This window comes from Brettanomyces bruxellensis, chromosome 9 (assembly GCF_011074885.1).
Source record: "Brettanomyces bruxellensis chromosome 9, complete sequence".
In the NCBI taxonomy this organism is placed as follows: domain Eukaryota; kingdom Fungi; phylum Ascomycota; class Pichiomycetes; order Pichiales; family Pichiaceae; genus Brettanomyces; species Brettanomyces bruxellensis.
This window is the reverse complement of record NC_054690.1, coordinates 367,088-388,306: the sequence shown is the minus strand read 5'-3', so window position 1 is coordinate 388,306 and position 21,219 is coordinate 367,088. Positions and strand designations below refer to the sequence as shown.

Here is a 21,219-nt window from a genome sequence, read left to right as displayed (position 1 = left end):
ATGCGTAATTTAGAGCTTAGCATAATAACTGCGGGGAAGATCTTAATGACTGTCAAAAAAAATAAAAAAATAAAAAAAATAAAAGTAAAAAAATATAATATGGAGTAAAGTAAAAGAGGGAAGATGCGACCGACAGATAATATATGCCGCAAAACAGCATAATTATTACCTATTAGTATTGTAAGATTAGGTTATCGTGTATATGCGAATGATGAATCTATGGTCTTGGAACGCATTTAGAAACGAAAAAGTATAAATATAAGCACAATCTGTGAGGACTCCTAAAGTAATTACCGGAAGTTATTATCATTTAAACTAATACACATTATAAAAATACTGCATGGGCAGGATCGACAAGCCAATTTTATGACTACAGGAGAAAGACAGACAGAGTTTCGCTCACTTTCTGAGCTTAATCAACTTGCAGATGAGCTCATCGACCCGTTCAAAAAAGAGGGCGTTTATTCTACAAAAGAGCTTCTTATGAAGGCGCTCGAATGTATTGAAGTATTTAAGGGGAATATAAGAGCTGACAGTAGAGAGAAAGAGCAAGAAGGTGCAATATGCTATTGTGCAGCTTCTAAGCTACTTAGTGTCATCATTCCAAAGACACCAGAATTTACAGAGCTAAAGAGTGACAAAGAGTTGTGGCAATTTTTCAATGATCTCGTTGACTACCTAGTGAGAAAGCGTGGAGAATATGATCGAATACGACAAACTGTGACAGAAGATAACAGGCAATCTTTCAGCAATAATACAGACTCTTTAATTGAAAGATTCCAGAATTTGAAGAGATCTGGAAATCATAACATTGAGGCAAGCAGAAAACTTCCAACTCCTCTTGGTACAACTCCCTCAGTTTCATTTGAGAAGTTTCGGAATAGATCATTTATCACAATGGACGAGCTCGAAACTCTTTTGCATGAACACAACCGGGATGTTCTCATCATAGATTTCAGGAGAAAGAAGGAATTTGATCTTGATCATATTTCCGCAGCAGAACACATTTTACAACTTGAGCCCCTTTCTGTTCGGGGTAATTATACGTGCAAGGATATCGAGGACTACTCCATGGTGACCAACTCAGATCTGGAGAGACAGCTATTTTTGAATAGAAGTGAATTTGCCATTGTTGTTTGCATGGATTCAAGATCCACTAAATCCAGTATTTCGTATAACTTGCAACAATTGGTGCAGATACTACGGTTGAAATCATCAGGAAAACCACTCAAACAGCCGCCGTTGATTCTCGACGGCGGATTTTCAATGTGGGAGTTTGAAAAGAAGAGAATAAATAGACCAGACGATGCACGAATACTGCAATCGCGTTCAAGTTCGTCAGATGGATACATTTCGACCAATCCAGTGCATGCAGACAACTCGATGAGCTACAGCGACGAACAGAGGCTTATTCATAACGTGTCTGACTATTTTTCCAGGCGTAAGTCTTCTGGATCCTTTTCCATGACCAATCAAATACCTGCACCACAATTCAAATATGTTCCAACTACAAAGGCCAGATCATTGATGTATTCCAGCACGCTTGGAAACAGATCAACGCCGAGTGTCTCAAGTACTGTTTCAAGATCATGGCTCTCCTTTCAAAACATGAATACATCAAAGCCCCAAACACAGCTTTCGAACCTTGGCGTATCTTCCTCGGTGAATCTTCCCCAAATGCCCCAAAATACATTTCATTCAGCTTACCTGGGACGTGGTGAAGCCGATTTCACAGCCAAAGGCATGTCTACCCCTCCTGCAATTCCAAATAAGCCACCTGCAGTAGAACCACCACCTATTGGCATGGGAATTCGTCCGGATTGCCTAATCATGACGGGCCTTGTAAACTTGAAGAATTCATGCTACATGAACTCCGGCCTTCAGTGTTTGTTGGGGTCGGAGAAATTAGTGGCATTCTTTCTTATGGGAGATTATAGGAGACACATTAACGTGAACTCTAGACTTGGGTCGAAGGGAATTCTGGCAAACGAGTTTGCATCGCTAACAAGCGAGATGTACAGACTGACAAACGTCTCTCATCCGACATACTTCAATCCCGTAAGATTCAGGAGGGTTTTGGGCTCATTGAACAGTCTTTTTAACCATTGTGACCAGCAGGACTGCTCGGAATTTCTAACGTACGTTTTGGACACCTTGCACGAGGATCTCAACGAAAATGGAAATCATCCAAAGCTTCCCGAACTTTCAAAGCAAGAAGAGCAGCAGAGAGAATCTCTACCTATCAGGGTTGCTTCAACTATTGAATGGGAGAGGTACTTGAAGACCAACTTCTCCGTCATTGTGGATATTTTCGAAGGCCAGATGATGTCGCAGTTGAAGTGTTTAACGTGTGGCAGCACATCAACCACGTACAACTCGTTTGGAACACTAAGTTTGCCCATACCAGAGAGTGTGACTTCTGCCAGACTCAACCTCGAAGACTGCTTTGACGAGTTTGTGAAACCAGAAATTCTAGACGGCGACGACCGGTGGATGTGTCCCGTGTGCAAGAGTAAACAGAGATCCTCTAAGCAGCTTCGCATATCGAGACTTCCACAGGTGCTATGTGTGCACTTAAAACGGTTCAGGATGGACCGGCACCTGTCGAAAATCGACAAGTATATAAAGTACGACGAGTACATCAAGTTGGACAAGTACTGGCCGCCGATTAGTTCGAATTTGGAGAGAACGGAGCTGGAAAAGTTGCCAGTCCGAGGTCAGATGCCTCCATTCAACTACAAGCTCTTCGGAGTCATCAACCATTACGGAAACCTTGTCAATGGCCACTACACTGCTTATGTCAGAAAGGGAACGCACGGATGGTGTTTATTTGATGACCAAAACGTCCACAAGCACTGCAAGTTGAGCAAAGTGATCAACGGCGACGCATACATACTTTTCTACGAGAGATGCTAGAATTGTAAATCTGTGTAATGTATAATTACCAACCTAAGAACGCGTTCATTATCTGGACTCCCCAATATTATGTTTTATCTGTATTAAGTGCAACCGTCTAGCCCAAGAAGGCCTTCACCGGGTTACCGATGTGGTTCAACGTGAGCAAGAATGTGTCGTGGCCATAGTAACTTTGCTGCTGGCTCAACTCCACATGCCTGATGTTATCCGTAGGTAGTCCCTTTCTGCGGCATGCCTCCCTTAAAAGATCCACAATCTCCTGCTGCTGCCAAGCCGGGAAGAGAATATCTGACTCGACACCTATGATAAGAGTGTCTTTTCCTGCCAGTGGTGCCATACCCTGGATCAGATCCTCCTTTGCCTCATCTGGTGTAAATCTCCTGCTTCTGCGGTTTTCCTTAATGGGCTGGTCGTACTTGCAGATTTCAGACGGCTTGTACACCATGTCACTCAATGCTATATTTTCACCCCCGTACTTTCTCTGGGCCTGGGACCTGCTCTCGAGCGACTTTTGCGTGCTCTTGCGTCCCAAATCAAACATATCCATGGCCTTCGAGATGTATAAAAAGGAGTTTGCATCAAAGTCCAAGCACCACTTCTCTCCTGCATGATCCAAATATGTCTCAATCAGAAGATCTGGGCAAAGTGCCGGGGTGGTGGAGCTGTCAGCCCTCTCTACACCAAATCTCTTCTCCCACTCGGGACCAGACCTGTAAGTGATGGTGGCTATCTCCCTCGACAACTTCATACCGGTATGAGGCGGAATCGAATTGTAGTAGTTGCCCTTTTTCCATAGCGGGTCGTTCATAAGGACCTGCCTCTGGCAGAAGCGCATTGCAACCGAGTAAGGGTGCGATTTCGCACATCCAGAGATGCTGATGATCTTTTCGACCTCATCCTTGAACTCGGCACCGTAGGCAAGCGACTGCATACCGCCCATCGACGCGCCGATGGAGCAGTAGAGCTTGTTGATGCCGAACTGCTCTTTGATCATCCTGTGTTGGGCTCTCACCATATCATTGACAGACACAACTGGGAAAGTGGTTGCGTATCTGTTTTTCGTTATTGGGTCGATCGACATCGGACCCGTCGAGCCAAAGCATCCTCCAATCACGTTCGAGCAGATCACAAAGTACTTTGACGTGTCCAAGTACTTGCCCGGGCCAATAAAGCCCTCCCACCAACCCTTTGCCGGGTTTTTCCGTGTAGAGTGTGCGTGGGAAGATGCTGAAAGTCCCGTGTGTATGAGAACTGCATTGGACCGATCACTATTGAGTTGGCCCCATGTTTCGTACGCGATGTTGAACTGGGGAAGATAGCCGCCAAAATCTAGAAACATCGGCTTGGAACTGTGGTAAACCTCAACGTTCAAATCAGAGATTGAAGAATAAACAGGCTCCGGGCCCTCCTCAACCAACCGTTCGGACTTCCTTTCACTCTTTTCAAGGCATGGGAAAGACATCTGGAGATTTCCATGGATATGGCTGACGGATGGATCCGATGCAGCTGTGTTTGATCTCGTTGGCTTTGGATTCATCTGCTTTCTAGTAGTACTGAATCCTGCTGTCTTACCCTGCTTATATCTTAAGGCCAATGCCTTAGTTCCGAAGAACGATCTGCACAGAGCTCTCTCACCAAGGAGAACTCTTGACTTTAACAACTGTGACATCTTATGACTTTCAAATTGCCAATTGCTTTTATCCTCTTTTACTTTTTTCTTCTGCTTTTCCTTAAAAATTAGGGATTAGTCCTGTCTGTCTACCTGCCGCTTAACGTTAACGAAAACACACAATGATAGATGCAAGAAATTCAAACGGAAATCACCTCAAATATGTAACCGTTGCTATAATCTGCCAGCTGCAATATGACACCAGTTCTATCTTGTCTATCCAGTCTACCTACCTGTTAATACCTAGAAATCCAGAATCAAACCCTGTAAAGAAAACTAGTTTTAAATCATGGGTGAAATTTTTTCCTAAGCCTGCTCCCTTATAATTATACTTGCTCCTACAAGTGCTGGACTGCAAACTCCGAAGTGGATGTGGCGCTGTCATGCAACTGGAATCATCAGAAACTTGAATGAAAATGGCAAATTGGGCTTCAAGGCCTGCAGAATGCAGAACGCAAGAAAAACCTTAGGCTATCTTGAGTCACGTGATATATCGCCATTTAATGAATGGTTTTCTTCTTAATTCCAAATTTTTCAATGTGTTTGGCACCCTCAGGTACGCGTTAACAATGGACGAAAAAGTTATAGCCATGCCTCACAAAAATTTTCGATTGTTACTTTTACTGGGTTTCTGAATCATCCAACATACCATGCCGGAAACTGCAGTTCCTGTAGCTTCTCGGGAATAATGCTGATAAAAATTTCCGTCCGATTAGGCTCAAAGATGCGATCAGATATGCAATACAAATGTGTTTAGAATAACGCACCAAGGAACAAAAGCTTACGTTAATTCTTTGACGTGTTCCTTATTCAGGCAGCTCAAAATTTTCCCGAGAATGAGTCCGAGTGTTAACAATGTTGGACTTACAGGGAACGAGTGGCATTAACGGACAATTATTAATAGAACTGGTTAGATAAGCAGTTTGAAGCAGATATGGTGGAGCTATAAAGTCCGTGGGCATTATGTGGACTCCGAGGAATAAATACAGGGAAATGATGGACATGTAATGCTTTTGATGTTTAGTGATGGTTAGTGTTGATGATTAAATTTCCTCGTTCAAAGTTCAAGATCTACCGGATAATAGTAAATCTGAGTAAACCTGCAACCATTTTTCTTGACTGAAAAAAAATGGGGAAAAGAAAATGCGAAAAAATATATTAAAATGAAAATCCCTAACCCTCCGAAGAAAAAGTCCTTTTTAATAGCGATAATCCTTTTGCGTTGTACAATCTATGAGTTGACATAGCTATTCAATTGAGTTTCAAAGAATTTATCTGTATTCAAAGATTAGATAAGAAAGCAATATATATAACATGGACTTCGCACAATATGCATCGGATGGAAAAATCCCAATCACCCTCCTCCAATCAATGCTTGCCGACACTTTTTCACCTTCTGAGGTAAGGCATTTATCCAAAGCATATCGTCCAATAAAGCAGGAAGACCAACGACAAATAAACGATATTGGTGTTGATATTCAAGAAAGCGGGAACTTTGTTGATCAGTTGGAGTCATATCTTGAAAGTCGAAACCATTATTGTCAGGAGCCCATATGTATGTCTTCATCTTCAGCACATCCTGTCTCAAGTGAAGGACTGAGGTTTCAAACAATAGAGCAACAACCATCCTCGCCTCTTCCAGTTACCAATGTCTGCTCCAGCTCCATGTTAGTGGATTCCAGTATGACAATTGTGAATAATGAGTCGACAGAAATTGCTCAGGGTATAACTTTAAAAGATGTCGAAACGTTTTTAGACGATTCTGTGTTTGAAGGATCAACCCTACCGGTTGGCGATGAATCTTCAGCAGCAGATTTTCCCCTGAGTGCTATTACTTCAAGTTCCGAGCGGACGTGAGCCATTCTGCAAAAAAAAAAAAAATTAAATTAAACGGTGCATCATTACATATATTTTGGGTTTGTACATAAACATATTACGCATGGAATGGGTCAATCCGTTTTGTTCAGTATCCCTTACTCTTGAGCCATTCAAACACATCCGTTTTAGATCTGTCGGACCAAAGCAAGCTGTATTTTATAGAGTCCAACCCTTGCTTGAGACCCTTAGTGTAGCCTGTTGTATCCTTATCGGCAAAAAATGTGCTGGCGTCCTTATACAAATCAGCTGAAACAAGCTTAGGGAGGAAGCTCTTGATAAGTCTGTCAAGAGTCCACATTGCAACCTTGTTCCTGAAGTCTGGATAGTGGCTTTCGAAGAATTTCCAAAAGGCGACTTTAGTCCTTGGGTTCTCGACCAATGACATTGTGAGGAAGGAGTAGTCCATCTCAAGCACGTACTTGGAGAAATATAGGGAAAGCACCTTGTCAAGCAAAGTGTCATTGGCGATATATCCCAAGGCACTTAGGCAAATTTCTGTAGAGTCAATAGCCACCGGCTTCTTTGCCTCCTTTATAACAGTATCAAATGCACTTAGAGTACAGCTGTCTGGATTGGCCAAAAGTGTCTTGTAGACTGGAAGTTTGAGGTAGGGACTAACGTTTCCAGCCTTATACAAAGCCTCGGCAATCGATATTGCCTGCTGGCATCCGGCAACACCGGTTTCTGCAAAAAGAAGTGCTTCCAATTTCGTCTCCTGGAAGCTCAAACTTTGCTTACTGCCGTGCAATTTGGTGAATCTGCCACTGAACAAATCTTTGGAGAAGCCATTGAGCATCTTGAGCACATCCGGATCAGAGAAGTAAAGCTGCTTTAGGGTGTTGAGCCTCTTGACAGCCTCTGTCCAGACATTCACATTGTCCTCATTATCTTTCAATGCATATAGCAAGTCCAAAAGCTGTGAAGTCTTCATCAAGCCAGCCTGTGCTCCGGCAGACGTGTCTGCAATGAGTCCAATCTTGTCTTCTGGCGAGAGCTGGTCAAGATGTGCAAGGATGTTCTGGAAAAGCGCGTCGTCATAGATGACCTGGTAGAAGCCATAGGTATCTTTATTCAACTTCAAGAAACCCTCAACTGGAACGGTTGCCTCCTTTTTGCCTCCTTCTAGTGCAGAAACGTTAGGGATCCACCACGTGATCTCGTCATCTTTTGCAGTAGCATCACCGCTCGATAGAAAACGCTTCTGTGTGATTTTGATGCTTTTCGAATCGGCCGACTTGGAAACAGAGAGATAAGGATGTCCGACGGCCCTAATCCATGGACTGACAAGGCCTGTGATGTCGATGCCTGAAACTTGAGACACGGCATCCCACAAATCGTCCGATTTGGCATTGCCAAATGCATACTTCTTGAGGTATTTGGAGACACCCCTCAAGAAAACATCGATTCCAACGGCATTGGCAACCATCCTGATGACAGAGCCACCTTTCAAGTACGAAATGGGGTCGAAAATCTCGTCAATTTCAGCAGCAGTGTTCACTTTGACCTCGATAGGGTGGGAATTACGTAAGGAATCGAGATCGAGGGCCACTTCAACACCGTTTGTCACAAAGTCTGTGAACGTGTCCCACTCAGGGTACATGTTCTCAACGCAAAGAGAGCCCACGAACGTGGCAAAGGACTCGTTAAGCCAGAGATGCGACCACCAGCTCATGGTGACGTAGTTTCCAAACCAGGAATGTGCAATTTCGTGCGACACGGTGTATGCAACACTCTGCTGATAGACAGCATCGGACTTGGCCGGGTCGAAAAGCAAGGCGGTGGCCCTGAAAGTGACCATCCCCCAGTTCTCCATTGCGTGCGCACCAAACTGGGGCACGGCAAGAAGATCCAACTTTGGAAGAGGATAATCGACATCGAAGATTTTCGAGAGGTAGTCGACGTCCTTCTTGGCAACGGAAAGGGCAAACTTTCCCGTTTCCGACTGCCCAGGAAGAGTGTACACACGGATAGGAATGTGGTTGCCGCTGTAAACTTTGTCGGTTTGATCCTCTATGTACTCAAACTTGCCAACTGCCCAGGCCACCAAGTATGTTGACATCTTTGGACTGGTCTCAAACCGCACTTCCTTGAGTGGTTTGTCGAATCCAGGCCCCTTTTTCCCGCTGTCCAAGGTCTTGGATGACGCAACTGGCATGTTCGAGAGCACGCAAAGATTCTTATCAACGGTAAGTGAGATGTCAAAGGTGGCTTTACTGCTTGGCTCATCATACGATGGGAAGGCCGAACGGGCCTCTGCAGACTCAAACTGTGTTGTTAATATGTATTCTGTCTTGCCTGTTTCCTTATCCTCGTAGTGAGACGAATAGAAGCCTGCCATGTCTGTTCTGATTACTCCTGTGTAGTGAATTTCCATGTCAATCGAGCCTTTGGCAATTGCCGAAGTGTTATCCTCGCTCAAATGGAACTCGACCGTCTCTTTGGCATCATTCTTCTTGACGGACTTCACTGGAATCTCGGTCCTGGTCTTGGCTAGATTGGCGACTATCTTGGTCTTCTGGAATTCGAGAAACTTCTGGTGGAGTATGATGCTGCTGGTGGTGCCGTTGACATCAAAATGAATGTTGGCAACTCCACTGAAAGTGTTCTTTGCAGTGTCCAGGTTGAAAAGGTGTATTTTGTAGTGTGTTGGAGCCACATTCGATGGCAATGCCTCGTGTGCAGAGGTGTCTGGGAATGTTGGAGTGGAAGTCATATTCCTAATGCTGGTAATATTCGTAATGCTAGTTTTATTCCTAATGCAGGGTTTATTCCTGGATATAGAATGTAGAAAGGTGCTTTTTGCCTGCTTGAACGATGAAAAAAATAGACCCTTCAATGGCATACAGGATGCAGGAGTGCCGAGAAAGGGGACTAGAATGCAGAAAAAAAAATAAAGGGCACGGAGTGAAATGTGTGTGATGACTCTCCAGTATAGGTTGGGAGCTTATTGCGGTTGGAGATTGGAGTTTCCAAAAAAAATGCATCGGAATAAAGCCGCTTTTCCGCGCGGAGTATTTCAGAGATTTCAGAGTGAAGAGAAACTGCAGGAAGAAAAAGAGGGAGAGCAGAGTCTATACGCGCTCCGAAATACGCACTCAGAAATTGGGTTGCCGATCTGTGCTAGCTCACATAAAACAGCTTAAGCGGATACTTTAACCAGGTCTGTAATTGGTGACAGAAATAATATTGTAACGGTCACCGGGATGAGCATACAACACACAAAAATAAATCTACGCAATTGAATGGAATTGGTTATCTTGGGTATATAGCATATAGACTAGTAAGAATAATTGTGGTCACAGAAAAAGCAGTGCATACGTACAGGATGTAAAAGTAAGCAAACATTTTTTTAAGAAAAACGAAAAAAAAGGCACGATGAAGTCAAAGCTAGACCAACAATTAGGTCAGTATCGTACGTGGCAAGGTCATAAGAAAAGCATGCATTAGTCTATTCAACAGTAACCGACTTTGCCAAGTTTCTAGGCCTGTCAGGATTGTTACCAGCAGCAACAGAGAGATAGTATCCCATAAGCTGGAGCGGAATAATGTTGATTAGACCCTGGAGACAGTCAACAGTCGTAGGCACCTCGAAAAGTGCCGATGTTTTCGATTCATCAATCTTGGTATCACCCTCGGAACATATCACAATTGGTCTTCCATCTCTTGCTGTGACCTGCTGGATTGCAGAGTTGACCTTCGGGGAGAGAGAGTCCCTGGTGGCAAAGGCTATAACCGGCATCTTGTCGTCGATCAATGCGAGTGTTCCGTGCTTTAATTCTCCCGCCTGGACTCCTTCAGCATGGATATACGATATTTCCTTAATCTTCAACGCTCCTTCTAGTGCTGACGAGTACTGGTAGCCTCTTCCAATCACAAGGATCGACTCCTTGCCATGCAGATAGTCGTTACAGATCTTCTTCACCTGGCCGCTCTTCTTTAGCGTCTTACTAATCAGCAGTGGAACCTCTCTTAGTCCATCGATGATCTGCTCGTGCCTGGTCTTGTTGTCCAACACGTTGCTCGATATCTGAAGAGCAAGCATCACCAATGCAATGAACTGTGAGGTGTATGCCTTGGTGGAAGCAACACCAATCTCCGGGCCTGCGTTAATGTGCACACCACAGTCAGTCTCTCTGGAGATACTTGAACCAACAGTGTTCACGATTCCAAGAGTGAGAGCACCGGCAGACTTGCAATATCTAAGAGCAAGCATCGAATCGGCTGTCTCTCCAGACTGAGAGACGAAAATGCACGTATCATCTCTGAAAACAGGTGGCTCCCTGTCCAAGAAGTCGGAGGCCAAGTCAACTGTGACCGGCTCACCTGTAAGCTCCTCGAAAAGAGGCCTCACTGCAAGACAGGAGTGGTAAGACGTACCACAAGCAATCATCAGGTATCTTCTCGACCGCCTGATGGTGGTTAGATAGTCCTTCACGCCTCCCAAAGTAACTGTTTTGTTCTTGAAGTCCACACGGCCACGCATCGTGTTGAATGTCGAATCTGGCTGCTCGAAAATCTCCTTTAGCATGAAATGGTCGTATCCACCCTTCATGATTTCCGCCAACTTCATCTCCAAAGTGTGAACCGGTCTTGTTGTTGACGTTCCCGCGCTTCTTCTGGCCCTATGAATGTGCAACTCACCCTGGTCAATGTGTGCAATGTCATCATCCTCCAAGAAAAGAACCTTCTTCGTGTGCTCAATCACGGCAGAGGCATCTGAGGAAACGTAAAACTCGATCGGCTTCGAGAAGTCTGGCAAGATTGCACGAGACTCCGACTTCCGAATTGTCATGGTGTTCTTAGATGGCCGTGAAGCGGTCAATCTTCCACCTGGTCTACTTGGAATGGCACTGGCATCAATGGATGATCCGTCTATGGCAGAAAGCTTCTCGGTTCCAGTTCTGTCGTTGATAAATTCAACATCAACAAAGTCAACCTTCAACTTCTGCTCTGTCTTAACACCAATTAGCAACGGAGAACCTTTCCTGGTGGCAATCATCTCGTTTGGATAGCGGACAGACTTGACTAGCAATCCGTAAGATCCCTGAAGTTGGTACAAGACCTGTTTGGCGAGCTCGTAAAACTCCAACTCCGGGTCCTTGTCATAGTAGTACTTGAAGAGCTTGGCTATAACTTCGGTGTCTGTATCTGACCTGAATGTGTATCCCAAACCTCTAAGGAAAGTTTTGAGCTCTCTGTAGTTGGTAATAATTCCGTTGTGAACCACAATGAACTCATTTCTGTCATCCGAAGGCTGTGGGTGACAGTTGGCCTGAGTCACGCCACCATGTGTAGCCCACCTCGTATGAGCAATACCAACATGCTTGTGAAATATTTCTGAAGTGTCTGGGTGATGGCTTGCTATTTCCGCCTTCAACTTTGAAACTTTTCCCACCTGTCTGTAAAGTGCAATCTCCTTGACTGGTGAGTTCTCATCAAAGTCCTTTTCGCCATCAATTCCAATACCTGCAGAATCATATCCTCTGTATTCAAGTTTCTGGAGTCCCTCCACTAGTGTATCGATGATCTGACCCCTTGATCTATCCACGTTGTAATTAGCATATCCAAAAATTCCACACATTCTTAGCTTCTCCCTATCCAATGACCTCTTTCTCTAAATTGAAGCTGTTTCCTGCTTGTCAAAAGACAATATTCAGATGAGGGATAAAAAAACGTGTATGATAGAAAACGAAATAAAACCGTGTCCACAGGTGTAAATTTATATTAAGCCTGTCTCGCTTATCGGTTAGAACTAATATATGCGTTCCGGTATCAGACACGTGAATAGTAAACTATCACGAGCGCTATGCCAAGTATAGATAATGACGTATGTCTTTTTTTTCTATTCCTATAATTTTGTTTATCTGTTTGACGACAAACGTATCAGAATATTGAAAAAAAAAAGCTTAGATACGGCCTAATCCCAATTAATTCGATTGGTGACCACAATTGTGCACAAATGAGCTGTATTATCAGACAAAAGTTAACTTTATAAACGAAAATAGACTGGTTGTGTTATTACTTGTAGGTAAAAAACATACGGGAAAATAAATACCAAGTATAATTTAGACGCCAATTCAAGCGTTGATAATCTTATATTGAAATAGAATGGAATAAGTGCGGAAAAATTCCTCAGTAAATAACAACACACTCTGATTATTTATTTTTAGGGCTGAGGTCGCTTTATTTACACTTTTCCCTATCCGTGTTTAATGAAAGGCAGAATCAGGGACCAAAATTTTCCAAGTGCATCCTCGACGCCTGGATGTCAGTCATGCGACATGTTATCTGTTGGTTACTGCAAAAGGTAATTTTGTTATTTTATCTGTTGTCTAACGGTACATGCCATCATTTTCGGCTCACAGGTTTCTAATTTGGTTCATTTATCATACTCGTAAATAATATTGGTGCAACTCTTATTGCGAATATCTCTCATTATATCGTGTAAATTAACTGTCAATTTATATTCGTACATACTAATGTATACCTATTGGGAAAATATAAAGCAAAGAAAATACAAGGAAATAATTTGCAAATCCGTATTCAATGTCCACGACTCTTTCCTCTTCCGGTTTTAATTCTTCCCTCAAAGCCAGCTCTTGCTCTTTTGATATTCGAACGTGAAAGCTTCTTATGTGACGGTAGCTGTCTGATCTGATCTTTCTTTCCTCTCCGCTTATTCTCCTTTTGAATCCACACATTTTGTAATCTTCTTTGCTGCTTGGCGTCCATCAGCTCATGCAAATCCTTCTTTCTTTCTCTCCATTCTCTCTTTGTACGACGCTTAGTGGCTTCTTTCCTCTTTAGTGATTTACGAAGAAGCTGCTCATCATCTTTCACTTTCTCACCTTCAACGCTTGCAAGTGCACGTGACCAGCTGCTTTTATTTTCAACTCTTTTCCTCTTATCCGCATCCATTTCTCCCAGCTCTTTCCTCGTCTTTTCGAGCTTCTTTAAATGTGCTCCGATGTCCTTGTTTGCAGGACCTTTCTTCTTCTTTGCCTTACGAACAGCAGTCAAGTCGGAAGTGACTCTGGTTCCATCTTCAAACGTAATGTTTCCATAAAACACATCAGACTTCTTAAGCTCCTTGGGCTTAGATGTACGCTCAGTATCTTCCTCATCATTATCATCATCGTCGTCATCATCATCGTCATCATCATCATCATCTTCTTCTTCTTCTTCCTCTTCAGCTTGCTTATTACTTTTCTTCAGCTCCCTCTTTCTCCGTCTTTCTTCTAATATCTGCTCTCTTGATGTTGGAGCTCCCGGAACACTTGTACCCGGAGCTTTACGTTTCTCTCTAAGCTTTGTTATCTTAGCTGATAGCTTTGATCTGAGCTCTGCAAGATGCTTCTGTTTCAATGCTTTCTGCTCTTCAGTGAGCTTCTTCTTTCTCTCTGATTTTTCAATGGCTAGCTTTTTGTTCTTTTCATGATTTAACGCTGCTTCCTTCTTCTTTTCCTCTGCAATCTTGCTTTCCACATCCTCTGCTTCTTTTTCTTCATTCTTGTTTAGTATTTCTCCATTATCATCGTAAATCAGCGTTATCGCTTGGGTATCTATAGTTTCGGGCTGCTGTGATTTCTTCTCAATCGACTCATTTTTTAATGAATCTTCTTTCTGTCCTGGTATAACAACTGGCTTCGCCTCCTTCTCCCTTTTCTTCATCATTTGTTCCGCACTAACATCGTTATTCGTATTTGGATCCAATTTTCTCCTTTTATCGCGCTGTCTTTCTTCTTTGGTCTTACGCTTCTTTTTCCATTGATTTGAGGTATCTTCATCATAGTAATACTTGGCTGGTATTAATGAAAGTAAGCCATCAAATGCATTGGCATGCTTTTTTAGCCTTTCCTGATAATATTGTCAGTAATCTGTTAGTATGTGACTTTATTTACCGATGACCAATGATTCCGACTCCAACTTACTTCTAAGGAGTTCACCATCTTGATAATCTCTTAGTTAGTTACACTGAATAATGCTCTTGATAGTATCACGAGTAGTGTATTTAACTTCGTAAAGGATGAATCACATCTTATATGATCCCAATACTCAGGGAGAAAATTTTCAAAATTTCAGTCAAACTTTTTTTTTCAGACCTGGTCCCTATCATATCTCGGCTGTGCAGACTATTATTCATTACTATCTTAATATTAACCTTCTGACTACGATTACAGCACATACATACTTTTTATATATTACATATATGTCCATGGCAAGATGCACGAGATAATCACACTTTCGTTTTCTCAAAGGTCGAATTGTATTGCAACGCATCTTTATAATGTTGCCGAATCCAGACTACAGAATGTGAATGATGAATTCGTAGATAATTCAGTTTTACTTGAAAGCAAACCAGGGCAATTTGGAAGTACGATTAATTACTATCCAAGGGCGCTATTATGGGATTATAACAATGGATTTGGGTCGTTGAATCCTTCCGAATACTTTGAATCAAAACCAGATGTTGAAGCATTAAAAAAATTGTACCCTAATGTGGTAACCACTGGACCGAGTACGCTGAAGAATCAATATCAAAAGGCTCTTGACCAAGGTACAAAGACAGAGGGTCTAGCAAATTTATCTGATATGAGATGCTGGTCAGATTACTCAAGAGTCATATATCGGCCAGAATCATTATTAAAACTAAATAGATGGGACTATTCGTTTGATCACTGTAAAGGTCATTTGAGATCACATCCAGAGATAGAGTTCGGGACATATGATGTTGGTGTAGATGAATTCTCTGATGAAGAAAATGTCACTGGAGCAGAAGCAGTTGAAGAAAACTTCAGAAAAGTTTTAGAAGAATGTGATACACTAACTGGATTGAATGTGATAACAGAAGGAGATACTGCTTGGGGAGGATTCTCTTCCGAATTTCTTTCTATGATCAGAGATGAATATATTTCAGGAACTCCAATAGTAACGTGGTCGTTAACAAGGAACGCAGGTTGGCAGAGTTTGCCTGTATTTGACAGAATGTCCCGGATCAAGACCCTCAGGTCATTATCTTCAGTTTCATCATTGTATATTCCATTGAACACAGAGCCATCCATTGCCCAACAATGCGCAAAGAAGCATTCAACTTGGGCTATTTCAAGTTATCAAAGTGTGATACTAGATTCTCTGATGACATTACTTTCTCAAAGGAAGAATAGATGGAGTATGGGTGATTTTGTCAATGGACTAACCAGGGGAAACGAAAAAAGAAAGATAGTCACTTCATCAAGTATCAATGACCACAATATGTCGCCCGAAAGAATGTTTGAGGGTAAGAAAAGCACCAATGCACACGGAAGTCATGTTTTTGCGCGGTCAGTTATCAACAGACCTTTACCTGGCAAGCAGACTGGGCTAAATGAAAATGAATTAAAAGAAGTATGCGGGTTTGAAGACTTGATCAATAATGGAGCCGATAGTCTAAATTTAAAGGCATATAATATTGTAGAACCGTTTGACAATAGGTTGGATTCTTTCCCAGAGGAATTTAGAAAGCAGGAGTTTTCTTGGTGTTCGTTTAATATCACTAATAAGCCTCAGAGGTATTTTGGAGAGATGGCCGATTACATTTCACATTATTGCAAGAATGATGAGAGGGAAGAACTTAAGGATGATCTTTCTTCTATGGAGGAACAATATTACTGGGCAGACGAGAGCAGTGATACGGATTACGAATAAAACTTGGAAATACAATAACTTATTCAAATGATTGACGCACAGATATTTCAATATTACAGATAGCTTTATAGATTGAATGCCCTATTTACATTCATTGCTAATGGTCGTTTTCGAAGATATTATGGAAGTAGTGTCTGTAATGGAATGATTTTCCAACCTTCTGAAGAAGATCAAAGTCGGCTTTTTCTAGTTCAAAGTCGAAAATCTTGAATGTCTCGGTCATTCTACTCAACTTAGAAGATGTAGTGATTGGCAAAACTCCAGATTGGTACACCCAGCGGAGAAGAAGCTGATTTGGCTCCACATGATACTTGTGACACAGCTTGTCTATTATTGGATTCAAAGGTCTATTCTCACCAACTTTTGAGGCAAACATCGGCGTTAGTGGTGTGTAAGCTTCAACAAATATATCGTGGTCTTTGCAAAACTCTATGAGATCTGGCTCTTGCTCATAGAGATGATATTCAACCTGGTCGACCTGCGGCTTGACATCGGCTATCTCATAAAGTTTCTTTAATCTCGAAGCATTGAAGTTGGACACTCCGATATTGTGAGCAAGACCTTCTTTTTGAATTCTCTCCATCTGTTTCCATGCTTCTTCTAACGTAATATCGCAGGTTTGAGGGCTGAAATACGGACCATGAATCAAAAACAGATCCACATACTTGAGTCCCATCACCTTAAGACCCTTCTTTAACGATTCATACGGTCCGGAAGGTGAACCAGAACGAAGAACTTGGCCATCATCTAATATCCAGCCCTGATTGTACTTGTCGGTTATCCAAAGTTTTGATCTGTCCACACCAGAGCGTTTTAACGCTTCTCCGATCTCAATTCTTGTCAGATAACTTTCAGCAGTGTCAAGATGATTAAAGCCTGCTTTAAGTGCATCCATTATAATTTTGACTATCGGCTCATCAACAGTATCTTTTGACAATTTTGGGTCACTCCATTTCCTCAATCTGTGCTTGGATCCAGACCCAAATGCCACAGCCGGGATTTTATCCCCTGTATGTGGTAGTGTGAATGTAGGAATATTTCTCATTGCAGAATTTATTTTGGAACTTCTGTTGGTAAAAAATGAATTCTTCAAAGGAAGTAGTAGATCCTTAATATATTCCATGGTATTCTTACCACCACAGATCAATCCACAATTCCCTTGTGTTACTGCCAATAGAAGACTGCCGAGGAAAAAAAGCACAAAAATCTTTTTCATGATGTGAATCCGTTCAAATATATTGATTGGTTGAATCTACATGATTCATTGATGATCGTAAAAAAAWWAAAAAAAAAATTGAAAATAATGGAATGAAATAGAATAGAAAAGAGAAAGAGTTATGATTCCGCTTGCGCTTATTCCGGTATGTCAAATCGGCTTTAGATCATCACCAATTAATTATCTTATTCTTCGTTTTTTTTTTTTTTTTCGTTGTTATCCACAGTATGAGGGGTTAGAGTAAATCCGAGAAATCGGCATACGCTGTAAGCAATACATTATTTTAGCGAATAAAGCAAAATAAAAGAGAGAAAAATAAGATAAAAAAAAATATGTAGGTGGCGGCTTTGCACTTCTGATCAACTTCGATTTTCGTAAAGATTGCGTCGTGCCTCTTATTTAGATTAAACCCTACAAGATAAGAATTAATTTTTTTTCTTCATCAACATATTTATTCTTGGACTAGACTAGGCCAATTTCATCTTCGATTAAATACAAAACAGCCATGGGAAAATGCCTTACAATTGTTAAAGTGGTGGGAGTAGGCTCTTTAGGTATATGTGCTGCGAACTACCTTTATTCGGCAAAGTTGCTCATCCCACGACTTCTAGGCATTGAGGATCTTGGCTCAAAGCGCAGTCGGTCACAAATTACTGGAATGATCATGAAGGCACGGACTATATTTTGGGGATTGGGAAGCGTGGCCACATATTTATTTTATGAAGCATTTAAGTGTTCTTCTGCTGCTGGTAAACATCCTTACCTTATATATTCCGCTATTGCTGCACCTCTGGGTCTCTTGTTCAACTACTACTGGGTGTATGACTCCGAGGCAAAGCTATTAGATTCATGCGATGAATCAGATTTCGTCTACAAGACAGTCAGCAAGCCTGAAAAGACCCAAAAGCCAGCTGAGGAGAAATCATCTCTTGATGATTCAGTTTACAGTGATTTGGGTAATGCTCCAGAGTTGCAGACGGATGCTAAACCTACAGCCGAGCAAAACGTGAAGGTGCAAAATGTGAAGGTGCCTCGTGTGAGATTGTCGAAGGATCAGACTAAGACAGAGTTGCAGAACTTGAAGATAGGTTACCTCTACTCGGGTGTGATCATTGCTGTTGGATTCCTCATCTCAAGCATAGGATTCTCAGGCGATAAGTACTGAAGCAGGTGGTTTTTGTAAATTGCTGATTGGGCTTTATCCTTGTACCTATTTCTTAATTTTATTGCAGTGGTTGCTTCTTTATTTCTGTTTTTATCGTATATACATATAATTCATGACGCTATTCATTCTTGGGTATTTGACTGTTACGAGAGGAAGCTTTGTTGATAATTAGAGTTTGTATTATTAGCTCGCTTGAAAATTGCGAGGGGAAGGGGTGAAGAGAAGAACTGAACTTCAGGGTGTGTTTGCTGTGTAAAGCGTGCAGCTTTAAGATAGAGTCAAAAAAAAAAAAGATAAAAGGAAACATTAAGGACAAACAACAGCAAAACAACAACAAAACAAAACAAAATGATATTATGAAAGAATATGAACACGTATGATGTAACATACTTCATTAGCGGCTATTAGTTGGATAATAATGCATATGGGCCCCAAATGTAGTATCAGTACATCTCCTTCTTACAATCCTCGGGTGTCTTAGCCAAGACTTCTTCTAGAGACCATCTTGGACGAATGCCCTTTTTCCAGTCTCCAGGATGGTGCTCACCACCAGCCATTCCAGAACCAAACTTGAGGCACATCTTGTCACCAATTAGGTTGGCGACGGCCAAAATCCGGTCGATATCTTCCTTGGTTAGGGCAGATGAGACACAGAAACGGATACGTGAGGTGATAAGTGCAGTTGCAGGGTATCCGACAATGACGATTGCAATTCCGTACTTGAGGAACATTCTGGAAGCTGCCGGCATCTTAGCCGGCGTGTATAGCAAGGCTGGAATCACGGGAGAGTCGTCGTTACCGTAAACAATGTAGCCCAATCTCTTAAGGCCAAGACGTAGGTACCTCGAGTTGAATGCGATTCTTTCGAGTCTCTCTTTTCCCTCATTGCCATTTAGCTCACCAGCCACGATCCTCATAGATGTTTGAATCTGCTGAAGCACAGGAGGAGGGGGAGTCTCACCGTATATATTGGTGGTGAAGTCCACACGCAGTCTGTCAATGATATCCTGAGTAGCAGCAATGTAACCTCCGGCAGCACCAAAAGACTTGGTCAGGGTTCCCATCATGATGTCAATCTTGCTGGATGGGATGTTGAAATACTCTGTAACGCCACGTCCATGCTCACCAAGTGCACCGATAGAGTGTGCCTCGTCGATGAAAAGATAGAACTTGTATCTCTCTCTCAATGCGACAACTGCCGGCAAATTGCAGTATTCACCTTCCATGGAGTACAAGCCTTCAACACAGACAAGAATCTTCTTCCAAGGTCTGTGTGTCTTGGTCTGGCCCTGTGAAATTGATTCTCTGATGATGCTCTCGAGGGCTGCCATGTCATTATGAGGGAAAACCTTAACTGCAGCACCAGAAAGACGGATTCCAAATCTAGTGGAGCTGTGATTCAACGAGTCGGAAATAACCAAGCACTTGGAATTGAGCAGCGAGGTGAACAAGTGGGCGTTTGTGCCGTAACCCATGGAAAAAATGAGAGAATCGTCTTTTCCCACAAACTTGGCAATTGTCTTCTCAGTGGACCTCAAGAGATCGGAGTGGCCCGCAACATCACATGGGCCACCTGCAGAAGTACCGTGCGTTCTAACAGAGTCGATGGAGTCATCCGTACACCGGCCGACAGACTGTGCAAAGCCAAGGTAGTTGTAGGATGAAAGATTGAGGCAAGGAGTGGAAGAACCATCATAGTAAAAGTTCTTGTTTCCGTCAAAAGAAACCCTATTAAAGCAATAGGTGTATCTTCCCGGAACACCATGGATAGGGCGGGCGAAGCAGTCATCCATCCTGCCCTTCAATCTTCTTGGATAGAAGGATTCAAAAGAGGCATACCAAGGAGGATATCCGTTTTGAGGTAGCATGGCTTTGTAATTCTGTGGAGTGAAAAGCATCCCAAGAAAGTCCCGGATGTGGCCAATGAGAATCATCACCAAATAATTCAAGTATGTCATAATCACGACAAAGTATGGCGGCTCGTCCGCAATTGGGGCTTTAAAAGGATGGTCCGGATCACATTTTGCAATTGAAAGCCACTTTTCAGAAGTAAGCCGTCCGAATTCCATCTCCGCTTTTTCTTCATCCGATCTGCCGTCAGCAGGAGCATCTGGCAAACGTGTAGACCATTTGGAAAGGTCCAAATTGGCGTCTGCTTTGAGACTCATGGTGTATCAAAGACAATCAAGCTAAAAAAGAATCAGAGACAGCAGACTGACGCTTTTACGATAATGTGAATTTAATTGTCGATTCCGCAAAAGAATGCAACAAATTATTAGTGGTTTAAAAACCTGCACTGTCTTAAATATGGGTTTGTGGAAAATCTAACGTTTTCTGAATATATGGGCTTGGATTTAGAACAACCTGTATACAACAAGTTGAAACAGGAAGAGAGAGACTCACACTTCGTAAATAGATCACGAACGCGAATGGGGAGAGAGAAAAAAAAAAAAAAAAAGAGAAGCTAAAGTAGAGAAATAATGAAAAATATAGCAGAGAGCGAAACGACACGAACAGAACAATTCGGAGTGTGAGGAATGAATGATTGGGGCAAGTGTGATGATCTGCACTCAAATTTTGAATTTTGATGCAGTTATATAGTGTGTTCTGTTTGGATGTGAATCGGGCAGAATTCTTACTTGTTGTATATTTACTGGTACATACTATACTTTCTTCACTTGCTTCCATCTT

At 42.2% G+C, this 21,219-nt stretch overlaps 10 protein-coding genes across 10 annotated transcripts; 4 read left to right on the top strand and 6 right to left on the bottom strand.

Moving 5' to 3' along the window:
* Positions 1-366: 366 nt before the first annotated feature.
* BRETT_002050 (uncharacterized protein) lies at positions 367-2,916 on the top strand (the record flags this gene model as incomplete). Its single annotated transcript, XM_041280588.1, has 1 exon — positions 367-2,916. One exon carries the CDS (start codon positions 367-369, stop codon positions 2,914-2,916), a length of 2,550 nt encoding a protein of 849 aa, XP_041138379.1.
* Positions 2,917-3,013: 97 nt separating this feature from the next.
* Positions 3,014-4,585, bottom strand: BRETT_002049 (uncharacterized protein; the record flags this gene model as incomplete). Its single annotated transcript, XM_041280587.1, has 1 exon — positions 3,014-4,585. One exon carries the CDS (start codon positions 4,583-4,585, stop codon positions 3,014-3,016), a length of 1,572 nt encoding a protein of 523 aa, XP_041138378.1.
* A 1,314-nt stretch (positions 4,586-5,899) lies between these two features.
* On the top strand, positions 5,900-6,442 carry BRETT_002048 (uncharacterized protein; the record flags this gene model as incomplete). The annotated part of the gene is made up of 1 exon (XM_041280586.1): positions 5,900-6,442. One exon carries the CDS (start codon positions 5,900-5,902, stop codon positions 6,440-6,442), a length of 543 nt encoding a protein of 180 aa, XP_041138377.1.
* A 106-nt stretch (positions 6,443-6,548) lies between these two features.
* Positions 6,549-9,176, bottom strand: BRETT_002047 (uncharacterized protein; the record flags this gene model as incomplete). The annotated part of the gene is made up of 1 exon (XM_041280585.1): positions 6,549-9,176. One exon carries the CDS (start codon positions 9,174-9,176, stop codon positions 6,549-6,551), a length of 2,628 nt encoding a protein of 875 aa, XP_041138376.1.
* Positions 9,177-9,911: 735 nt separating this feature from the next.
* Positions 9,912-12,044, bottom strand: GFA1 (glutamine--fructose-6-phosphate transaminase (isomerizing); the record flags this gene model as incomplete). The annotated part of the gene is made up of 1 exon (XM_041280584.1): positions 9,912-12,044. One exon carries the CDS (start codon positions 12,042-12,044, stop codon positions 9,912-9,914), a length of 2,133 nt encoding a protein of 710 aa, XP_041138375.1.
* Positions 12,045-13,006: 962 nt separating this feature from the next.
* Positions 13,007-14,412, bottom strand: BRETT_002045 (uncharacterized protein; the record flags this gene model as incomplete). Its single annotated transcript, XM_041280583.1, has 2 exons — positions 13,007-14,320; positions 14,395-14,412. The coding sequence occupies 2 exons, from the start codon at positions 14,410-14,412 to the stop codon at positions 13,007-13,009; spliced, it is 1,332 nt and encodes a 443-aa protein (XP_041138374.1).
* Positions 14,413-14,686: 274 nt separating this feature from the next.
* BRETT_002044 (uncharacterized protein) lies at positions 14,687-16,147 on the top strand (the record flags this gene model as incomplete). Its single annotated transcript, XM_041280582.1, has 1 exon — positions 14,687-16,147. One exon carries the CDS (start codon positions 14,687-14,689, stop codon positions 16,145-16,147), a length of 1,461 nt encoding a protein of 486 aa, XP_041138373.1.
* A 97-nt stretch (positions 16,148-16,244) lies between these two features.
* On the bottom strand, positions 16,245-17,363 carry BRETT_002043 (uncharacterized protein; the record flags this gene model as incomplete). Its single annotated transcript, XM_041280581.1, has 1 exon — positions 16,245-17,363. The coding sequence occupies one exon, from the start codon at positions 17,361-17,363 to the stop codon at positions 16,245-16,247; it is 1,119 nt and encodes a 372-aa protein (XP_041138372.1).
* Positions 17,364-17,868: 505 nt separating this feature from the next.
* On the top strand, positions 17,869-18,528 carry BRETT_002042 (uncharacterized protein; the record flags this gene model as incomplete). Its single annotated transcript, XM_041280580.1, has 1 exon — positions 17,869-18,528. One exon carries the CDS (start codon positions 17,869-17,871, stop codon positions 18,526-18,528), a length of 660 nt encoding a protein of 219 aa, XP_041138371.1.
* A 443-nt stretch (positions 18,529-18,971) lies between these two features.
* Positions 18,972-20,696, bottom strand: BRETT_002041 (uncharacterized protein; the record flags this gene model as incomplete). Its single annotated transcript, XM_041280579.1, has 1 exon — positions 18,972-20,696. One exon carries the CDS (start codon positions 20,694-20,696, stop codon positions 18,972-18,974), a length of 1,725 nt encoding a protein of 574 aa, XP_041138370.1.
* Between the last annotated feature and the right edge of the window lie 523 nt (positions 20,697-21,219).